The sequence below is a fragment of the Notamacropus eugenii genome, chromosome 2 (assembly GCF_028372415.1).
Source record: "Notamacropus eugenii isolate mMacEug1 chromosome 2, mMacEug1.pri_v2, whole genome shotgun sequence".
In the NCBI taxonomy this organism is placed as follows: domain Eukaryota; kingdom Metazoa; phylum Chordata; class Mammalia; order Diprotodontia; family Macropodidae; genus Notamacropus; species Notamacropus eugenii.
This window is the reverse complement of record NC_092873.1, coordinates 250590212-250614478: the sequence shown is the minus strand read 5'-3', so window position 1 is coordinate 250614478 and position 24267 is coordinate 250590212. Positions and strand designations below refer to the sequence as shown.

Genomic DNA, 24267 nt, shown 5'->3' with positions numbered 1-24267 from the left:
CTTCCATCTTTCAAGTGTGGAAGGTTTGTAGCACGAGTTCAAACGGCACAATATTTTGCACCATACAACTAGACAGAAGCAGGATTGAAGAAAATGGTTATTCTGATTTTTTTATTAAATACTCTAAGGGCCTGTTAACTATGTCCTTTTTCAGCTCCTGGTTTTAATAAAATGGGAAGCAGACTTTGAAAATGTGTACTTCTTAACTAATCAAAGATAAAAACTGAAAGCAAATATTGATATGTGCGTGTACACATGTACACACTTATATAAATGGACTTAGGAGGGAGCATATTATATGCATGTATACAGATGTATACATAAACTGATTCAAGGGGAAAACTGCTGGGGATGCGAATGAATTAATGTTTTAAATTTTTTAGTCTAAGACAGACATCCCATCCTTCTAATGGTTTCCCACTTATTGAAGTATCAGGCAGATCACTATTCAATGTTTCATGTTTAATGAATTCAATTACTTTCTTTTTAATAATTTTAAAAATGTCTTGGCTCTCTACATCCACTATCACTCAAAAAAGGGATTTTTTTTCCCCTTGATTTGCAGTAATGGTGAACTCAGTACTTTAGTCCTCAACATTAACTGGAACAATCAAATCAGTGTTTTCATAGAAAATCTAACTGAAAGAACTTCTAAAGTTTTATAGGTGTGGGGGTTCAGAGAAACACTTCATGGATTTAGTAGAGTTTAAATAACAATAATGTAGATAAAAACAGATGAGCTATTATAACAATTCTTGAAGGGAAATCTATCATTTGAGGCAGACAGCATGACAGCAGGGGTCCCTACATTCCCAAAGTAGCAGGTTTTAGAAAAGAAGTAACCAAGTAATACATTTAAAAAATAAATTAGACCCTATTTTTTTTCAATATAAATCATAATCATCTCTGTCTTTTTTTCTTTTCCCTAGGAACACAGTTCAGGTACATACATCTCAATCATCCCTTGTTTTGGCCAGTAATCTTTATTTAAAACTTAAATTTACCCTTTATCAAAATCGGATACAGGGTGCCCCAAAAGTCTTACTGCAGTTTAAAGTTTTGGAACAGGCCCTATTTTGAAGGTATATTACTTTTACTAGAGCAAAATAAATTCTAGAATTCTTACTTACAAAACAAGCCTTTTGTTTTTTTTAAAGAAATCAAAGTGAAAAGAAACTATTTTTGTTTCATTAATTACATCTGAGCTCGGATGGATTGAGAAGCATGGTTGGTTAAACAAAACAGAACATAAAAATACAAAATATATAAACTTTACACATTTACACAAAGACAAACGTATACACACATACCACATACACATATGCACACACAGAATTTCTCCATTTCACAAAAGTTTTGTGGTGTGTGTGTGCGTGTGTGTGTATATGTTTATAGAAAAGGAGTAGAAGTGAGGGTTCATTTAGCTTATATTTTCTTAGTCTTCAATATTTGCTGTTTTAAACTCAATTCAAAGTCTACTCTCTCTGCAGCTGCACCTGGTTTTGCTGCTTCCTGATGAATCTCACAAAAGCTGTATGCACTTTCCACCCTGATGCTTGCCAATCACTATCCTTTTCCTTTTTTTAAATGTGGAAGGTAATCTGTCATTTACTTCATTAATCTTTATGTTACAAACCATGTTTGACATTAGAAGATGCGAAGAAATTACATTCAGTTATAACTATACTCTCATCTTAGAAAATTATGCAACTATATCTTTAATCCCTTAAAAAAAATGTATTTCTGCCTTAAAGCATACCTGCTTTGAGCTGAGTTTGCAGCAGCTTGCATCACTGCAGCTGCAGCCTCCTGTGCCTTACGGTTCACAGTTGGCATTGGGGGGCCCATTCCGGGACCTCCTTGCTGAGCCATGCCAGGAGAATTGGGTGTCATACTGCTCATGTTTCCAGGAAATGGTCTGCTCTGCATCCCAGTTGATGGCATCCGTCCCAAGGGCATAGTCCCACATGGCTGACTTGGCCCTTGTCCATGCATCTGGTTATTGGCATTGATACCCATGCCAGGCCCTGGGCCGCTGTAGCTTGCACTGGGCACCCCACTATATGTTGGAGGTCTGGAGTAGTTACCTAAACAAAAAGCAAACAGAAATTTAATTTTGCAACTTGTGAAAATATTCATTGGGAAAGCTGAAATTTTAATAACTTGGAAATTACGACATATAATTATTACCCTTATTAAGTGTTTCTTTATTTGGCCCCATTCAAGCTACTAGTCAAAAATGTTATCTTCAAAAATCCTAGTAGCCTTAACCATAACATCAGATGAAAAAGTACAAGATGTAATTATTGTAACCATCAAGAAAAATTTAGGTTGAACATTTAAGGGATACCAGTGTTTTGTGTGGTTTAAAAACATTACATTCCTTATATCTTTTTTCCTTCATTTCTTTAATTTCTAACTTCCTGTCTTTGCTTAAATGGTAGAGCCATAGGTAGGAAAGGACAGCAAGGGCTCATCCCTAGGGTACCAACATGGAAGGGGAGGGAGAACGTGTTTCTCTTTTTGTAGCAGGACTCTGCTCCTTCAATGGCCCCAGCTCCAGCGTCCTGATGTCTTTTGTTCGTCTCTCAATGTGCTCTTTGCCTTTTCTTCCCTCTCTTCCACTGAGTAAGGCCACAGGATGAATCACTCATTCTTGTAGTGATTCTAGTTAGATAATCTAAGGTGCTACCATGCCACTTGTTCTCACCCCACCACCCAATTAGAGGACATGGGACAACTATGGGACTGTCCTCTGTCTTGCCACATTCCCCCTTGACTTTCACTGCTCCCCTCAATACTGTCCTGCATGGCCCTCTTTCCATCTCTCCACATAAAAAAATTCTTAATGGTGGCTCTATTAATTAATGCACATTCTTATTTAAACTAATTTTGGAGAAAATAATTTCAGGAATATAATTTTATCTTATGTTCAGAGATACTATTTAACATCATGGTTAATACTTTTCCTTCTCTATGTGATCGACAACTACCACATGTTATCTCAGAAATTACCCAATTACAACAAAATTTTAAGCATACGCATCTGTATATGTATATTGGCAGAGAAAGAAAGCTCTACTTCTGTACTAATGTTTTTGGAGTAAGCTATGTGCCATGTTACTGGCGGAAATGGTAAGAGAAAATTAAAAAACCTACTTAGTGGGATGGGCACAGCGAGGAATGAATTCAATGACAGCGCCTGGCTGTAGACAGAGGTCATGTGAAAGGTGCTGGACCTTTGAGGGCAGGATAAGCTATTTCAGAAGATGTGTGTTTGATAAGAAAAGAACATATTGGAAAACCAAGACAAAAAATGGTCACAATAAGCCTCCACTACTCTTGATCGTTAAAGCTGTTCTCCAATGTAGAAGGAGATAATTCCAAATATTCCTAGTTTAATATCAACAATAACTGGTCTAATGCTATTGGGCAACTCTTAATCCACAAATTGCTTTGAATAAAAGTAGAAATAGCATATATTAAAAGGCTAAGTAAAAGAAGGAGATCTTATTGATACTGTGGCCTTTAAGATTAGATGTAAGCATCTTGAGGGCAGGGGCAGTCTTTTTTGTATCCTCAATGCTTAGCACAGTATCTGGCACATAATAGGTGCTTAACAAAATGACTATTGATTACTGAATCACTAATTAAGATGCTACTATTCATAAAGCAACTGCTTTGAATGACCTTTTAAAAAAATAATGGTACCGAACATAAAACACCACAAATTTATTAAACACTTACTATGCATAAGACACTGAGGTAGTCATCTAAAAAACAAAGGCAATAATAAATAACAATAAATGATAATAAAAGTAATAATCCTAATCACTGGAAATAATGCTTTAATTTTTACAAAGTTCTTTATCAATATTTTATTTTCAGTGACTTGCCCAAGTTCACACAGCTAGTAAGTGTCAAGTGTCTGAAGTTAGATTTGAACTCTGGTCCTCCTGAGTCCAGGGCTGGGACTCTATCCACTGTGCCACCTAGCTGCAACCCATAGAGGTAAGTTCTCTATCCACTGTCCTACCTGGCTGCTTCTATTTTTGCTCTTCAACACCTTACATTTTCCCATGAGTAAGAAATATACCATGTACACTAATTAAATAAATACAAGGCAGAGCACTAATAACTACTACTAACTGGGAGAATCAGTAAAGACTTTGAGAAGGTTAGATGGTACCTCATCTGAGCACTGAAAGAAGCCAGGGATCCTAAGAGGCTGAGGGAAGGGGAAATGCCAGAATGGGTATAATGCCAGACATGGAGTCAGAAAGGGCTGAGAGCAAGTCTGGCCTCAGACTCTAGGTGTGTGACCATGAGCAGTTCACTTAACCTCTGACTATCTCAGTATCCTCAGCAGTAAAACAGGGGCATTATATTGGCACCTATCAACTAGGGTTGTGTTGTGATGATAAAATGAGACAATGCATGTAACACTCTGTGCAAACCTTCAAGTCCTATGTGGATGCTAGCTATTGTTAATACAATAATTAGGAAGAGCGTATGAGAAATAAGGCAGGGGCATGGAAAGTGGAATGTCAACCTTGGGGAACAAGGAGAGGGACAGTTTGCCTAGAATACAGAGTATGCACAGGAGTCATTTGGTTTCCTCTATGAGCAATGTGACATATTGTGAGATGCTTGGCTTGAGCACAGCTTTGAAAAAAGCAAAAATAACTGGTTCTCAACCATCAATTGAATAGTCTCATTAATCCCATGATCATTAACTGAGTCAGTCGGCCAGATTGATTTGGGAACGTCTTAAGGATTCATGATCGTAGGGTTTATAATTCTGAATATATATGGACATATGTAGATAAAAAGCTATTATGAATTCCACTGCTTTTCTGGTGCCCTCTGAACCTTCTTTCTTTTAGCCCACTGGTTACTGTTACTCAAAGATACCAAACCCAGTACATAGTGTTCATTTTTTAGAAGAGATTCCTGAAGGTATCAAAGGTATCAAAAAAATATACAAATGTAAATGTGTATATGTGTGTAATATGTGTGTACATGTATATGTAAACACACATATATTTCTTCTCCCTTCTGTTATCAGAAGAATATAGAGTATTTTAGAAACAAGAGTTTAGAGAGAAAACAGGCCTGTGTGAAGGAACAGTTACCACCCACAATCAGTGATGTCGCAAGATCATATTTCTATAAATTCAGATCTATTTCTGCCTTCTGGGACTGAAGAAAAGATGGAGAAAAAACACATATAGAATGACACATAGAAGTCAGTCTGAAATGTTATTCAGTTTGACTTAATCACTGAAGGACTGTTAGGTCTTCTTGTCCTTCCTAAGGGTCCCTTTTACTCACAAGGAACACTGGCTGGATTAAAAATATTACTTCTTCTCTGCCCAGGGTCCAGTAAACATTAATTAATTGGGAAAAAAAAAATTGAAACAGGACAGTGATTCCCATCTGAGACTATAATACTAGCCACGACTAGACATCTACTCAAAAGGAACAATTGAGCAGCTACATTAAAGCAAGATAAAGCCCTAACACTTTGTGTGTATGGGTATGTATACTGAAAAGCTATGCAAAGGGAAATTTGCATACTCACATCCATCCATCCATCCATCCGACATCTACTTGTTCTGAAAACTGAGAAAACACTTAGAGAGAGAGCCTTGACCACATGGAGACTTAAATCAAACCCAACTTTCCTCTCTTCTCTTGGACTTGACTTTACCAGTATCACGGATATCTTTGGCGATCTGGTGAAGCTTATGGACCCTTTCTGAAAACAATGTTTTTATGTGCATAAAATAAAATAATAAGGAGTAAAAAAGAAACTAACTGTATTATAACAATTATCAAACACACACACACACACGCTCACTCATTCATGGATCTCAGACTAAAAAGCCCTGGTTTACTTCTCTTCCTACCCATTTTGGATTTCATGTTCAATTATTTTAATGATACTCTAGTACTTTAGAATTCCTTATCCTTCACTGTCAACAAAGTCAATTCCCAACTCTGAGGTAACATTGCTGAGCCCTTTCTCTCCTCCTGGATTGCTGCACAACATTAGATAAAAATCACCAAATTGGGCTAGTTTGACAGATGCATGCTCTCCAACCTATTTATACCTCACTGCATTTACACATTTTAAAAATGCAGCTTGCTGCTAACTGACATCCTGTTGTGTCTTTCTCAGTGGCCATTTTAGATGATACAAACTCTCCATAACCCTCCATTCCAGCCTACATTGAAGAGGATCTTGCTCACTAATTATTAAGAACACTGAGGCTATCTGACATAAAAGAACTCTCAATTTACCTCCTCTTCTACCTCAAGAGCTTCCCCCCTCCCCAATCTCCATCTGTTCCCTATTCCTCTCATCGCAAAAGAAGATGCATCTTTCCCATTTTCTAAAGATAGTTTTTGCACCTATGCTATTGAACCCACTCACTACAATACAAAACAATATATGATAATTTAACTAGAGAAGGAGAGAATAAATTGTGTCTGAAAAGAGGAAAGCCTCTTACCAATCGAGGGCATCAGAGAAGGCTTCTGGAAGGAGGTGGTACTTGAGTCAAGCTTTAAATGAGATATTAAAATCCAACAAAGAGGGAAAGATATTCAAGAGACAAGAAAATGGACAGAGACATGGTAAAATGCAAGGATGTTTAGGGAGAAATGAGATTAATCTGGTATACTACGACAATGATCTGTGCGGCAGTGTGGATGCATGTGTGCTAGTATTTCTGTTTAAAAAAATAGCATGTATGGGGATAGAAGGGATTTTTAACTACTTCTAATAAAAAGCTGCTAAGCAAAAATCAATCCTGTATGGCAATATTGCATTTGTATACTTTTTTATGTTTCAAAGTACGTTCACATAGTCTCAACTGGAATTGATGATAACCCAAAGAAGATGGTTGGGCAAGAATTATTAGTACTACTTTACAGAGAAAGAAACTGTGCTTCAAGGTAATATGGCCGGTTACTGGTAAAGCCCAATACCACTTTATAATGAATTGGGAAATATTAAATTAATTAGCTAGAACATAGGTAATATGACTGTATCATTTTCTAAGTTACCATCTGTCCTAGAGGCATTTGTATGTATAGTTTGTATGTATAGTATGTATAAGAATTTAACACCACTGTCATAGACCCTTGAAGGCAGGAAGAGACCTTAGAAACTATTACATTTATGTCACTCTTACAATTTCCTAGATTCACACATTTTATCGCTGTTTTGGCTTTTTATACAAATGTAGAATTAATTTTTCCATAACACTTAAGGACTTGAAAAAGGAATATCTCAGAAAATATTAAGTCACTAAGTGGGAATTCAATTTTATATCCTTTAAAATCTTGATCATATGCCTTAATTTTAAAAGCTAGTGATTTTTGAAGATTTAGACCATTTATAACTTATTAATACAATTTCTTCCTTACCTGATCTCTTCAGATTGTCTTCCGATTGTCCAATAGCTTTGGATATTACTGATTTAGCATTTACATAGCTCATACCCTATGAGTGGAATGTATATTTGTCAAATTTTCACCTGTCAAAACTCTTCCTGCTTTACTTAGGTGCCACTAAGCTTTATAGCTGGAGATGAATACTAACTCCAGAAACTCTCAGCACTCTCTGACCTCTTATGTTTTAATCTTATTCTAGTTTTATTTAATGTAAGGCATGCTATAAACAAAGAAAAAACCGGGGACTAAAGAAAAGGCATAACAGACTTATGAGGTTCACTTCAGATATAAGGGAGAAAGCAAATCCTAGAGAGAAAAAAAACATAACAAAGAAACTACCTCCAATAGCAAGACACTGAAAACTGATAAATGATCAATAATAACAATGATAATAATAGCTAGAACTTACATATAGTGCTTAGATTACAAAGCACTTTAAATACACACACACACGCACACACACACGCACACGATCTCATCTGATCTTCACAACAACCCTGTGAGGTATGTGTTATTATTATTTCCCCCTCACCTTTTTTTTTTTTTTTTTTTTTTTTTTTAAGGAAACTGAGGGCAAATCATTTGCCATGTGTCACACAGCCAGTGTCTGAGGCAGAATTCAAAATCAGGTCTTCCTGACTACGAGTCTAGGTCTCTTTCCATTGAGTGACCTAGCTGCCTCTCTGAGGAAGCCACAGCAAACCTCGGGCTGAGTGATAACTTGGACACCAAAAAGGGGATGGGTTTTTGTACCCTTCTAAAATAGTTTGGGCTCTGTGATAACTCAAAACCCACATCTGAGACAAGGAAGAGACAGTAATAAACTACTTTATTACGTTGGGGATAGGCAGCCAGGTAAAAATGAGAAAGTACTGAAGGAAGCCTATGTCTTGCTAAGCTTCTAGATCTTTCATGTCTATAAACTGACTAGCAGAACTGTTTATTTTCTAATAAGAATTTTATCTTCCAAGATATGAGGGCTTCTCTACCTCCAGTCTCTACTTGGGACTTAGGAGCATCATCCATTTTGGCATCCTAAGGGTCCCTCTGAGAAAGTCCCTTTGAAAATGGTCAAGGTGCAAATATTGAAAACTGACTTTTCAGGAAAGCCTGCCATTTTGCATCTTTTTAGCTTGCTGTATTTGGAGCCCAGACAAAATTCGGACTGCTTGGGATGCAAGGGGAAAAACATTATTTGAGGCCCTCATCATCTCTCACCAGTACTTTGTGATAGCCTTGCATCCAGGCTCCCCCTCCAATACATTCTTGACTCTCAATAATCAAAACTGATATACTTTTAAAAAAATCACTGGTCTGACTATACTGCTCTCTTAATTAGGAAATTCCAGTGCCTTCCAGTGGGTTCTGGAATAACAAATTTATTTTGTCACTGAAAGCCCTTCACACTCTGGCTCAGGCCTGTATTACTAGGATTATTATATAATAATTATTAATAATTAATTAATCAAGTCCAGCCAAGATGGATTTTTGCTGTCCCTCACATATAATGTCTTGCATCTATGACTTTGTACAGGCTCTTTCCCATGAATGGGAAGCCCTCCACACTCATCTTTGCTTTGTAAAATCCCCATCCTTCAATGTTCAGCTTCAGGGCAACCTCCTACAGGAAGCCCATCTCAATTTTCTCCATTGCTAGACTCCACCATCACTACTTCCAGAAGTGACTTTGTATGAATTTGGCATTTTTATACTTTTGTAAGATGTCCTGATGGCTTTTGTTGAACGGTTATTTTTCAGCTGTATCTGACTCTTTGGGACCCACTGAGGGTTTTCTTGGCAAAGACACTGGAGTGGTTTGCCATTTCCTTGTCCAGTTCATTTGAGAGATGAGAAAACTGAGGCAAGCAGGGTTAAGCGACCTACCCAGGGTCACACAGTTAATACGTGTCTGGGGTCAGATTTGAACTCATGAAGATAAGTCTTCCTGACTCCAGGCCTGGCACTGCCTTTTCCAAAGGCAGGGTGTTTTAAAAAACAGCTTATGAAAGTCCAATTTTATCATGCAAATTATATCATTTTTAGCCTTAAAAAACCAAACCAAACCAAACCATCCCACTCGATTTAATAGGAAGAGTGTTCTAATCCTTGTTCAGGGAAGAATGTGGAGAGTGGAGTATGCTGGCTTCTACTCACTAATCTCAGGCTTATTTAAATAACGAGTCATCCTAGCTTTCCTCTGTGACTCCGAAAAAGATGTTTCCTCCTTTTCCCTTCCTCCATGACCTCACCCCCCCACCCTCCCCCACTCTCCTATAATCAAGACTAGAAATACAGACCTCTTTCCTCACTTTGCTTTTATTAAAAATAAACTAATTCATTGTTTGAATGCACACATAATTAATTCATACATTCATGCTGTTACTTTGTAGTCAGTTTCCACCCTTCTCCCCCAAATCCTCATAACTGTCACATTTGGTTAGAAACCTTCTTTAGTGAAAACACATGTGCCCTTTGCTTTGGAAGGAAATGAAATAACACTTTAATCTTGTTTTAGAAACCCAACATTTCTGTGTTTGTTGCTGAGAATATCCCCGCAATGTGGGATAACAGAGGAGGAGGTCTCCTGAATTACTCTGTGTTCCTGTACCTCATCTTCATTTGGCAATCAATGACTCTATGAACACAAAGGAGAAAAAAAAAAGACAGATTCATAGGTTACCCTGTACCTTTTTCTATTATAATCTTTTTCAGTTCAAATGATGTAGCTACATAGGGAAGAACTCTACTTCAACAGCTCGGCTTAATGCAGCAGCTGCTTTTCTCTGGATACCAGAAAGCAAACTGTAATGGGGTGGAGCATGTGTTTGACAATAATAACGATACACACCCACAGATACATGCACATAGACAGATTACACTGTTCACCATTCTCTGTTTTCCTTCTTCACTCAATCGGTTTCATGATTTGGCATTCAGTAGTACATATCAAGGAAGTAAGTTATAATTACAGAGGCCTCTATTCAGCAGCAGAAACAGAAAAGCTCCCTTTCTTTTTCCTTGAAACTGGTAAGACTTTTCCTTACTCTCACATACCTGGGGTAAAACTGGTCACTCAAAACTAACATGGACTTCAGATTTTTTCGGGGGGAAAGGAGGTGAAGTGGGAGAATGAACTATATTTTTTTCTTATTTTATATACCAATTTTTGTAAAGCAAACAATTCAATACTATATACCAGTTATGATGTGTTAGATACACACACACACACACACACACACACACACACACACACACACACACACACACACACGGCAAAAATCTAAGGTTCCATAAAAGCCAAACAAAATATGAGACAAAAAGCCAGGAATGAGAAGTACAATCTTATTTCCATGTTTCTCTAATAGATCAGTAATTTGTTGGCAATAGCTTTGACAGAAAACAGATGGATCCAGCATTAAACACAATGAATGCAGCAGATGCTGGGCCAGCCTACATCAGCTGGACATGTCAGGCAGCCAAGTCCGAGAGCCCACACTTTTCAAGTGGGTACAGCCTGGCACAGACACTTTTGGAACACATGCGTATGAACTCTTTGCCCACTTTATCTCTATGACCAATTGATTTTAAATTCCAACCCACCTGGAATTAAATTTAGGCGCTAAATGGAAGATATTGGGAGCTGAGATTTCTAGCAAAATCACTACCATAATTTTAAGAGAAAAATTAAGTGATCAATCTTATTTCACTCAATAATATACTAGAAAAAAAAAACCTTTGAAGGGCTACTATTATGAGAAATTTTGAATTAGCTGTAGATTCTCATTATTCTAAATTTAATATATTTGCTTGGTTTTGGAAGAACACAATGTATGGCATGTAAAACCATGGAGCAGTGAGGGTCTACTCCTGGCTGGCCTCATGCCCTCTCACACTAGGCTTCAGGATGCCCAAGAACAACAACTGGGCTGAGGAGTTTTGGACATCCTGTTCAGTATGAGGGCTTCAACACAATGAGCATGTGGTTGGGGCTGGTGGGAAAGAGGTGCGGCACAACACTTCAGCCTCCTGTTGACTCCAGGGCTACAACACAACTCCAGCCTCCCTGCTAGGACTAGACATCCCAGGGTTTGATGGGGACTTGCCCCAATCAGCCTTGGGACACACCATACCTGCTGGGGTCATCCCAAAGGTTTTTCAAATGCTCCTCAAAGAGAGCAGCCTAGGATTCAGCAGCATGAAAAGTTGGGCAGTTGTGGGCTGGCCTAAAACCAAAAGGGTTGAACCCTTCATTAGGAGACCTGACTATTACTCAGACTCATTCTCTGATGGTTAGCATCCTTCTATCGTGTACTCTTGTTCTCCCTGTGATAACGAAGTCCCAAACTGCCAAAGGTCTCAGCCATAATTCCAACTTTAACTTCTCTGCTTCTGTATTCCCACATTTTCAGCCTTGTCCCCACCATGTGCCAATCTACATGTGCCCAAGTGATGATTAACAAAACTCCTTTTGCTGTACTCTACCTCCTTTGTCTCCTTCCATCTCTGCCCCCTATCAAACCTCAAGTTGTGGCATGAGAACTTGAATATTCCTTTTATCATCCACATCTTCATCTTCATCATCATCATATCCTCCTTTTATGGAATCCAATCCAGATGCTGATACCTATTATTTACCAAACCTCAGCATGCTATTTTGCCTTCCTCAATGCGTTCAGTGCCTGGATCAGTCTTTTTCTGCACTCCAATTGTTGCCCTTCTACCTCAACATATTGATATCTTTTTAATCCTCAAATTTCCAAATTTTCCATTTATTCATTATTTCTCTTCAACTTCAACCACCTATGTCCCATGTAGGAAGAATGTGTTTCAGTGAAAAGAGCGCTGGCTTTGGAATCAGAGGATGTGTGTTCATATTCCACATATGATATTACCATGTAACCTTGGGCAGGTCACATCCCTTTGTGTTCCCTTATAGTTAATTCATCTGTAAAATAAAGGGGGAACAGACTAGATGGACTTCTAAGGTCCTTTCCTGCACTAGATTTATAATAAATCTCAGTTATACAGAGGACAGGTCATATTCTTGGACTTCCTAACACCCACAAGGGTCCACTATAAACGTATGCTTTCTAATTCAATTGGGCCCTCACTACAGTAAGACAATCTTACCACTCTCCACTCCATTCTTTTACTCTTTACTCAAGCTACCTCACATGCCCTGCCCCCCCCAACCCCGGACTTTCCCATATATTTAATAGTATTCTTTCCTTTTCCTCATCTCAAATCTCTCTGAAATAAGCTCCCCACTTCTACTATTTCTTCCTTCAGTCTCTAAGGATAAGGTGGGCTTTTTGTTTGCCAAAGTCAGCCTTTCTACATGTACTCTTGGATCTTATCCAGTGCCATTTTCTCTAGCAATCCGTCTCCATCATCATCTCATGAATCTCCAGTCTTCACTGGTTCCTCCTCTGTTGCCTACAACCATGTTCAATTCTCCCTCCACTCTTCTCATTATATCTCAGCGGGGTCATCTACTTTTGCCCATATTTCTCTTACCCATCCAAGCTAAACTCTTTGAAAAAGACACCTACAATCAGTGCCTCTTTGTCTCTCATTCTTTTCTAAATTCTCTGAAATCTAGACTCCGACCTCATCACTGAACTTGAAACTGTTCTATTCAAAATAACTAATGTTTTCATTGCCCTTTTGGAATTCTCATCTTTCTTAACTCCTTCATAGCATTTGACACTGTTACATACCTTACTTTTGATTTTTATGACTGTCCTTTACTGGTTTTTTCCTATTTGTCTGATCATTCCTTCCTAATTTCCTTAGCTGGATGTTTGACCCTACCATGATAAAAAAAAAAAAAAGTGGATGTTTCACAAAGTTCTGTCCTGGGTCCCCTTTTCTTTACTCTTTAGATTCTCACTTGATCATTTCATCAACTCCTGCGGGTTCAATGAAAATCTCTGTAGATGAATCAGAAATCTACTGATCTAGACCTAGTCTCTGTCCCAAACAACAGTCCCACATCACCAGCTGTATACTGAGATTCTGAAATGGGTGTCATACAGCTATCTCTCATTCAATATATTAAGAATAGAACTTAAAACTCAAAAATCCAACCCTCTTCTGAACTTCTATGTTACTATTATGGGAACCATGCTCCTCTGAGTCATCCTCAACCTCAGCGTCTCCTGAACTCCTTTATGTCACTCACTCCACACACCAAAGTAGTTGCTACATCTTGTAATTTCTTCTTCCACTGCCTCTCTTACATATACTTATTCTTATTACTCACATAGCTACTGTCCTAGTTCAAGCTTTCATTGCCGTTTACCTTCTAATAGGACTCCTTGCCTCACATTCCCCCAAAACTTCACATTCAATTCATTCTCCACAACCTGGTGCCTGGCCTGCCCCCCTTCTCCCACACTTTCATAAGCTCCGTTACCACGGAGACTAAACACAAACACTTCTTTTCAATCACAATGTGGACCTTTCCCATATTCATAGCTTTTATACTGCTCTTCTCCACATGCTCCTTCTCTCTGTTCCTAACAAACACCATTCTATTTCCTGTCACCATACGTTAGTTCTCCCCTGCCCCCTATTCCTGGGATGTTTTTCCTTTTCAACTCTACCTCTTAGAATAGCTTTCTTTTAAGATGCAGTTAATTCCCACAGAAGTCTTTCCTGGTACCCTCATCTACCCTCCTAAGGTTACTTTCCATCTCCTGGGTGTTTATCACCCATGCCTCAATTTTATGTATACATGTATCTTCCTATCATTTATTTCTCTCTCTATTCATTCTTCCATTTATCTCTCTATCCAGATATACATATACTTTTCCTCCCCCATAAAAATGTAAGCTCCTTGAAAGCAGGGACTATTTTTGCTTTTGATTTGAATCCCCCATACTTGGCACAGCATCTGACACACAGCAAGCATTTATTAAATGCTTGTTAGTTTTTGCATAGATTTATTTACTCAATCAAGATTTGAATGCATCCTGGGTTGAAGGTATGGTGATAGACACCCAAGGAGGATATGAAGATGTCTAAGATGAGGGCAAGAATCTCCTTTTTTTGAACAGGACTGCTATATTTGTATCAACTAACATAGAATGTTAAAAAAAAGAATAAACCTACAAGGACAAAAAAAATAATAATAAAGGAAAATAAATGAGGAAAAAAGTGGAAGGATGCTGTTAAAGCAATGCTGACACCAGAAGGCACAGAAAATGGTGGTAAATGCCAAGGACAACAGAAAGGACCAAAAAATCTAAGCATTGGCCAAGAAGAGGAGGGCAATAACCAACACTTGGGGGTGGGGCAGAATTATTTGATTCTTACTTTGTTTTTGTTGAAAAGGAGATAATCAACTTCTGACTGAGAAGTATAAATGGAATGTAGTTAACAAAAAGAGCTGTGGATGAGAAGAGACACCAAGACAGCGCACAGGTAATATCAATGAATTGGCGTCACCTGGCACAGACCACTGAGGATCTCTGAAAGTCATGCAGAGTAAATGAATGAGTCAGAAGAGCAGTACTCATCCCCAAAAGGGAACGAAAATAGGTTGGTTCAAACTAAAGGCTAGTGATCTTGATTACAACAGGATATTGTAATTTTTTATTCATTATTCAGGGAAACAAAGGGGAATAGCACCTACTATGTGACTGGCACTCTGCTAAGTGCTTTACATATATTTCATTTGATTCTCACAACAACCCTAGGAGGTAGGTGCCGTTATCATCTCCTTTTCACAGTTGACAAAACTGAGGCAAAAAGAGATTAAGTGACTTGTCCAGGGAGACACTGCTAGTAAATGTCTGAAGCCATATCTGAACTCAGGTCTTCCTGATTCCTGGCTGGGGGCTACATATAGCACCACTTTAGCTGACTCAAAGGGATGGTTTGAAGGTTTTAGGAAGTGAACCAGTAATTAACATGAACCAGTTTGGTCTTATCAAGACCATGTCAGGCCGGTACAGAAAGTCATTTGCTTTTATCAGGTTTAAAAAAAATGGTAGCATGGGGAATGGTTTGAGTCACAGCATACCAAAGGCATCTGATTTCATCGCATATCTTTTACATCAAGAGGCAAGATGGTATAATACAAAGTACTGGACTTTAGAGTAAAGAGAGAACTGAGTTCAGTTCCTGCATCTGACACTTACTAGTTATGTGGACACAGGCAAGTCACTTCCTTGAATCTTACATAACATGTAACAAGGGGACAAGAATAGCTGTTAGACTTCCCTCACAGTGATGCAAGGAATACTGGATAAATAATTGCCTGGAAAAGCCATTTATCATTAATATAACTTTAGGTACAATTAGAAATAAATGATATAGATGACTATACAAGTTGGTGGATCTGAAACCAGATGAACAGTACCCCAAGAGTGGTAATTAATGAAGCAATGCAACCAGGAGGATTATATGGCTCTGTCCTTAGTCCTATTCTAATCAAAATTTTGGCCAATTACTTAGATAAAGACATAAATAGAATGCTTATAAAAATCTTCAAATGCTAAGAAATTTGCAGCAACTACTAACATGTTGTCTCACAGGCTCATAGTATTAAACAGAATTAGGTTACAAAAAAATCCCAATAGGCTAGATAGGCAGAATCTAATAAGATGAAATTAAATAGGGATAATCACAAAATCCTAGACTCAAATGTAAAAATATCAATTCTGCTATCAAATGTAGCCAAATAACACTACACAGGAAAAAGACTCGGAGGTATCAGTAGTTAATAATAATTATAACAGTATCAATGGCCAGCATTTGTGTACTACCTCAAGGTTTGCAAAGTGTTTCACATTAAGTCATTTCACCCAATTCTCACAACAATTCTGTGAAACAGGCATTATTATCATCCCCATTTATTTCAGATGAGAAAGATGAATCCGACAGAGATTAGGTGACCTGTCTAGAGTCACAGAACAAGTAAATATCTGAGGCAGGATATGAACTTAGGTCTTTCTGATTCCATGCCTGGCATTTCATTGTATGACCTAGCTTAACGTGAGTCAACAACGTGACAAAGCAGCCAAAAAGGCTAACACGATCTTAGGATGAAGAAAAGGGAAGTTACTGTTCCAATACACCCCCTTTCCCACCAGACCACACCTTCTGGCTTATGTTTAGTTTGGGGTGATTTTTTAGGAAAAGCTGGAAGATACCCAAACTGGCTGGTGCCAGGACTTGAAACCAGGCCATTTTAGGTTATGCAGAAGGAATCTGAGATTCTAGATGGAAGAGGAAGCTGCTACCATTCTCTCCTTTTTGGCTTCCTTTTCTGCGTTGTCTTCTCCCATCAGACTATAGGCTTCCTGAGGGGACGCACTGTCTTTCTTTTTTCTTGTTTGTATTTCCAGCACTTAGCTCAATGCCTGCCACATAGGAGGTGTTTATTTGTTTTTTTAAAAATCACTTGTTTTGGATTCTGTGGATAAAGTTTCTCTTTAGGGAGGAGTTGGATTAGGTAACTTCTCAGGTCACTTTGAATTCTGAGGTTCTATTATACACTATGAAGAAGAAGGCAATCAATTAACTACTTGGTATAACAAATATTTTAGTGGCTTAAAGCTAAATCTTAAGAATCTATTTGAGGGGACAGCTAGGAGGTGGGAAGACCATCACCATGGAGGTTCCCTTATTCCTTGGACGCTCTATATAAAACTCAGGAAAAGTTGCTTGACAGCTCACATGACATGGATGAGATGGGGAATTCCCAACTCTATGCCTTCCAGGGAGATGAAGGACCTTTGGCCTAATCAATAGTCCTTACCATCTGCCCTACCTCTATGTGCCTTAGATTCTGGGCACTGTCCTACTGATGTAACCTAAGGACCAGAGGACCTTGTCACCAAACCCCACAACTAGACCCTTAGAACATCCAGACTTTTCCATCTGTCCAGAAACAACTGCCTTTTATATACTGTCCCTTTGACAATTATATGTTGGGCCCCTTGATAGCACGCCCTCTCATTTTCATATATGTATCCCCAGTGCTTAGTATACAATAAGGGCATAATGGATGTTTTCATTTATTAATATGCTACACAAGTATTTAATAACTTAATGGTTATTAAAAGCATTTAATAACGTTTATGACTTTCAAAAATGACTACCCATTTTACCATTCCAGAATCATGAATTTTATAGATACATCATCTTCAGGAAGTTATTCAGAATGAGTTACTGGTACCATGCAACAGACCTATTATTCTTTTGGAGTGAAATCAATTGGAATACTTTAGACCTCCAAAACAGATTCTACTATTAAAAATAAAAGCTGACTAAACAAAAGGAACTAAGTCCCACTATTTGGGAGAAGCAGATTAGGGACTCTTCTGCACATGCTTTGATCTACAGCAACATTTATTAAATCACTGTTCTTAAGCACTGACTTTTACCTTAATAGACTAAATTTGTTAAGTTGCAGGGTGAAAAGTGCCCAATATGCTGTTCAACACTTTTGTAAATGATTTCGATAAAGGCAGAGATGGCCTCCTTTGAACATTTGTGAGTAACACGAAGCAGGAAGGGATGGATGACAGAATGGTTGAAAAAACAAAAAGATCTAAACAGGTCTGGCACTACTGGCGTGTACCTAACAATGAGTAACCATGGAGCTCAAGAAACTGGAAACCATGTCCTATAAGAATCAGTTGAAAGAAATATTTAGCCTGGGGAAAAGAGCTAAGAGGAAGGGAGGATGCTTGGGGTGGAGGGAAGATAAATGGAACAAGATGCACTATGTGAGGCAATCAGTTTCTTGTCATTTGTGGTACTGAAACAAAAGACGGATGGTCACTTTTTGGAGAAATTGTGCAAGCAACAGGGTTTCCAAAGGAAGTCATGACAATAAATGGATAAACCCTGGGTCAGTCACAAAACAAGGTAGCTCCACATCTTCACACCAAGTGTCTCTATTTGATTGACACAGAGAGTGGTAATGCTTTCCTAGGAAAGGACGGTGGCAGGGTACCTGATGGACAGAATACAAATAATCTGGTCCAATGTGACTAGGAGCCGATCAAACAGATAAAAATAGGGCACATACCTTTAAAAAACATCTGTGAAAAGAAACGATCTTTAGAGTAATAAGATCTTCTATATTATTATAAACTCTACAGACTGCTTCATAATACATAAAAATGTGAATTTATAGTCCAAATGGAAGAGAGGGAATCAATGACCTGTAAAAAATGTTAAGTAAGGAATAGCCAAGTTTATTAATTTCAGTCATTCAGCCAACATAAAATCTACCACACTCGAGGTATATTATGGGAAACACAAAGATGAAACAGATCCATTCCCCTGCTCTGAGAAAGTTTACAATCTAATACGTGAGATAAAACATGTATGGTAAGAGCCATAACACAAAGCAGACAGTACGATGTTTTGCAAGGAAGATACAAAGGATATGCTGTGAGTTTTCAGAGGAACGAGAATTCTTTTGGTTAGCTGGGGTGAGAAGCTCCGGAGCAAAATATCAGGGTATTTGTTGATAATCAATTGAGAGTTCGAACTCCCAGCTTATCTATTACCCTTTCTTCATGATAATAGAGAAATACACTAAAATCTACTGGCATTAAGTAGTCCTTTCAAAGTAATACTTTCATTCGTCTCACCAGGAAGTTATGTTTTCCCATGTTATCCATGAAAAGGAACTGAATAGATAATTTCTTTAACAAAGGTAGGGAAGAATTATGAAACTCAAGAAAATTATTGACTTTCAAATATGTTATTTAAAATTTTAGTTAAAAATTTAAAATTTAATACTGATTTTATATCTTTCTGCAGCATTGTTCACTCTTCTTATGGTGAGATAGAAACATATTAAAAAATAGGAAATATTGTAAGTATTCAGACCACTCTGTCTAACTTTATGGACCAGATGGACTCTAGTCAGTAAGATAAAATAGATTTGTAGAACTCAAAATTAGTGTTGAACAGGATTTAAGGAGATAAATGACCTCAGGAATCATCTTACATTCTCTTTTCATTTCGGAGATGAGGCAGGTGGGACCTAAAAAAGTCAAATCAATAACCTAAGGTCACATAGATAGGAAAGCGAACAGTCAAACCCAGGTTCTTTGCCTTTAAATCTTTCCTTTATATCAGTCATGGAAATGACTCCATAAATCTCTACTTAACAATGTTCATGAAATAGTGCTGTACACAGGAAGTCTTCAACATAAACAGACAACCCTGTTACAAAGACTGTAAAGACTGTCTGAACTCCTTATTCCATCCTGATCACCTTAATTTGGTATATATCTAGTATTTTCAGAAAATTGAGTTAACTATGGAAAATGAGTCAGGTTATCCCTCTGCAAATTTACCTTTCAATGTCCGATGTAAACAAATACATCATAGGTTACAATTTCAAAAGTTTATGAAGTAACTTTAAAAACAGAAATTCTCCGAAATCTCAGGGGATTGATTTTAAAACGCACGCATGAAAGCTCAGGGAATATGGTACAGTGGAATCAGAGAAGCTCAGTTCAAGCTCTGACTCTGTCACTTAGTAGCTATCTAAGTGAAGTCAAGCTATTGATTTAATACTGGTTTTAGTTACTTCTCTTTTTTCAGATGTAGGTCTCCCTATGTCACCCAGGTTAGAAGTACAGTAGAAATTCACAAGTCTGATACCAATAGTGATTGAAATTGAAATCAGTCTGGCTACATTTTCTCAGACCAAGGCTAGTTTGCCCCTCCTTGCATCACAGGTGGCCCTCTGATAATAGGAAGTGTCCCGTATTGGTCTCACACTTAGTATGGACACCTGATGATCTTTATCGTTGCCACATTTGAGAACTACTATATTCAAGCAAACGACAAGTCTTAGCATCACCTAATGACAAGGATAATAACCCTAAATGCTATCATAACTTGTCATTTCCAGAATGAGAATATTGGATTGTACAGTCTCAAGAACCTGTCAACCTCTAAACCTATGACCCTCTGAGATATCTCAAGCATGGGAGAATTTGTATTTTCAGCCTTTTTTTTCCTACAACATCCGTCAGTTTGTCTCCTGAAAGGCATTAAAGAATCACTGCTACACATTCAATTTTCTAGGAAGGGCAGAAAGTCATAAAAACATCTAACAGAAAATTAAAAAGGAATATGAAGGTGTGGTTTTTCTTGGATAACAGGGAAAAAAAGGAGGAGAAAGTAACCTGTACCTAAACAATAAAATTAAGGTTTAAATTTAAATTATTTGGGAGCTGGCCCTGTGTCTTTTATATCCCAAGAACAATTCCATTATTTATAGACTTACTAGTTGTATAACTTTGAGCAAACTCACTTAACATCCCTGGGCCATACTTTCTCCATCTGTAAAATGAGAGGATTGAACTAGATGTCTCTGAGGTCCCTTCCTGTTCTGAATCTGTGATATGAAGTATGGATGTAAAACAGACGTTTTGTAAGGATCAATCTATAACAATTTCTACTATTAATACTAAATTTTGAAACAATGAAAGATTTTACACTTCTCCAAATTTAACATAAAAACAAGTGTTTTAAAAAAACATGATATTTTTAAAGAACATTTAAAAATAAGATTATTTAGGAGCTTTATATTAATAGTTTGGGGGGATACGTATGTATGTATTTACATATATGCATATAATACACATATATATTACTTAAAAAAAATTTTTACCTTGTGGTCCATATTGGCTCATCTGAGGACCATAAGCCCCACTAGAGTTACTCTGTTGAAAGCTACTGATTCCAGGATGTATCTGACCTCCAGGGGAAGGATGAGGTGACATAGATGGTCCAGTGTGTTGAGGCCCATATTGAGACATCTGAGGGTTCCTTTGTGTGCCTGTCATAAAACCTATAAGGAAAATGAGTATAAAAAAGTATAAATTGACACAGCATAAAGCTTTCATATATTAAATATAAATCTTGAGTTAGGGATGAGCTTTTCCTCTTAAATGAGAATTCCTTTTGATTCTTGAAACCTGAGAATGTGCCAAGGGCAAACTTCAACAACTTTTCTTGCTTGAAAATCTCCTGGACTAGGAGATAACCAAGACTAAGTAGAGGGTCGTCTAAGATTGCTCAAGACAAAGTCAAATCCTGAAGTCTGGGGGTGAACCTAATGGCTGCCCCAGAAGAAGAGGAAAAATTCTTTTATAGCTCAGTGTACTGTAAATAAGGACAAAAGAATAGCAGGAAATCTAACTCAATCAACATTTCACTATATCTGAAGCTCCAACAAAAAACTGCCAGGATTAAATTGCTTCTTGGAAGAATTTCATCAGTAGTCTGAACATCCCCTCTTTCTTCTTTAATGTCCTACAGACACACCATACTTATTTTTTCTGTGACCATTTTACTGATGTTATGGTTTGCACCCAGATCTCCTACCTGAAGCCATCCTTGTCTTCCAAGGCATAGCTCAAATGCTCCTTTTTGCAGGAAGCATTACTAACCACTCCAATCCACAAAGATCTTCCCCAAACTCCATCCTACTTGTTGTCCATATCATTCAATTTGGCACTAAAACAGCTTATTAATGAAATAATCAAGTAGGACTGATTCAAAAGCTTTACTCAAGTTCAGACATATTACATATATTTCTTTTCCCTCATTAACAAGACATGTAATAGAAGATGAAATTAAATTGGCCTGATATTATTTGCTTTTCCATAAAATCTTATGTTCTTCCCAGTGTCAGCAAACTGATGATTTGTTCTAACATTTTCCCAGGTATTTTTTTTAAAGCTGACTGGCACAAAACTCCCAGTGCTATCTTTTATTACTTCATTAGCAATGGCTCTTATATTTGCCCTTTCCAGTTCTTAGTTACTCTACTGCATTAGAAACAGCAGCAGAGAATGGGATGAGTGCTCCCATAAAATGGAAACAGATAGCAGGATTTATTAGAAACCAGAATCCAATGGTATTTTGTTTACAAGAGCCACACTTAAAACAGAAAGACACACACAGAGTTAAAGTAAATGACTGGAATAGAATCTAATATGCTTCAACTGAACAACAACAAAAAAGGCTTGAGTGACAATTAACATCTCAGACAAAGCAAAAACAAAAATAGATCTAATTAAAAGAGATAATCAGGAAAACTACATTATGCTAAAAGATATCACAGAAAATGAAGTAATATCAAAAACATTTTTTGTACAGCAAGTTTCTCTGATTAAAGCCTAATTTCTCAAATATATACTGAGCATAGAGATAAGTCAAATTTATAAAAATAAAAACCATTCTCCAGTTGATAAATGGTCAAAGGATACAAACAGGCAGTTTTCAGATGAAGAAATCAAAGCTACCTGAAGTTATGTGAAAAAGTGCTCTAAATCACAATTGGTCAGAACAAGAAAAATTTAAACTCTGAGGTATCACAACACCTCTACCAGAAATGACAAATACTGGAGAGGATAAGGAAGATTAGGTACACTAAAGAACCGCTGATGGGGCAGTGAACTGGTCCTACCATTATGAAGAATGATTAGGAACTATGCCCAAAGGGCCATAAAACTGTGCATACCCTTTGACCTACCAAGATGACTACCTTATATACCAAAGAAATCAAAGGAAAAGGACCAAATCTACAAAAATATCTATAGCAGCTCTTTTTACTGTGGCAAAGAATTAGAAACTGAGGAGCTGCTCATCAATTAGGGAATGGGTAAATAAGTTGTTACATATGATTGTGATGGAATACTACTGTGCTATAAAAAACGATGGGGAAGGTAGTTTCAGAAAAATACAGAAGACCTATGTGAAGTGATGAAAAGTGCAGTAAGAAGAATGGGGAAATTATCATGCACAATGATAGTAATGATGTAATGATGATCAATGGTGAAAGAGTAGGCTACTCTGATCAATAATATGGTCCGAGATAATTTCAAAGAACTCTTTGATAGTGAAAAAATTCTACCTAAACTCTAGGGGAAACTGAAATATAAATTTTTTTTAACTTTCTTTACTTTTCAAAAAAAACATCTACTATAGAACTCTTGTGCATGATTTCATATGTATAATTGATATGTTAAATGCCTTCTCAATGGAAGTGGGAGGGAGCTGGAGGGATGGAGAGAGTTTGGAACTAAAAATTTAAAAATGAAAGAATCTTTAAAATAAATAATAAAATAGAAGAAAAAGACAAAAAGGGCAACATCCTAAGAATCTGGAAGTTAAGGTTTGGTTCTTGTCTCTATCACTTACTAGTTGTGTGTGAATAACAACTTGCCAGAGGCTCAGTTCCCAGATCAATAAAATGGTAATAATATTTTTACCACCCTAACCGCTCAAGGGATTGTTGTAAGACAGTATTTTTCAAACTTTAAAGTCTTATCACATGTGAACTTCTATCTGTGACCAGGAATGCTAACAGTGCTGTTGATAACCACTGGAAAATCAGGAAGGACAAGTTTTAGGGATAAAGGATGACCAGTCCTGAGCACGTTCAGTTTGAGGTTTTTGTGGGAAATAGCCCACAGGCAGTCTGAAGAGCACATCTGGTACTTGCCAAGCAGTAGAGATTTCAGATTCACATTCAAGGAAATCAATGAATCAAAAAGCATTTATTAAGCATCAATGAGTACCACACAGTAAGAATATGGAGGTGATATTTTAATAAGCAAGAAAACACACTCATTCACACGTGTATACAGAATGCATACGATGTATGAGAAAGTGCCAACTGGAATTAGTATAAAAAGTACTTTACCTACCTATAAGAATGAAATGGGGGGCAGCTAGGTGGCATAATGCATTAGAGTACAAGTCCTGGAGTCAGGAGGACCTGAGTTTAAATCTGGCCTCAGACAC

General features: G+C 37.5%; 1 protein-coding gene across 9 annotated transcripts in view; it reads right to left on the bottom strand.

Annotated features, from left to right (window-relative positions):
* Nucleotides 1–24267, bottom strand: part of ARID1B (AT-rich interaction domain 1B) — a 551978-nt gene that overhangs the window by 61995 nt on the left and 465716 nt on the right. For all 9 annotated transcript variants that reach the window (XM_072643769.1, XM_072643770.1, XM_072643767.1 and 6 more), the window contains 2 exons: nucleotides 21125–21304; nucleotides 1760–2087 (listed from right to left, as the gene is read on the bottom strand). In XM_072643769.1, coding sequence (XP_072499870.1) covers nucleotides 1760–2087; nucleotides 21125–21304 — 508 coding nt within the window. The remainder of the gene's footprint in view (nucleotides 1–1759; nucleotides 2088–21124; nucleotides 21305–24267) is intronic.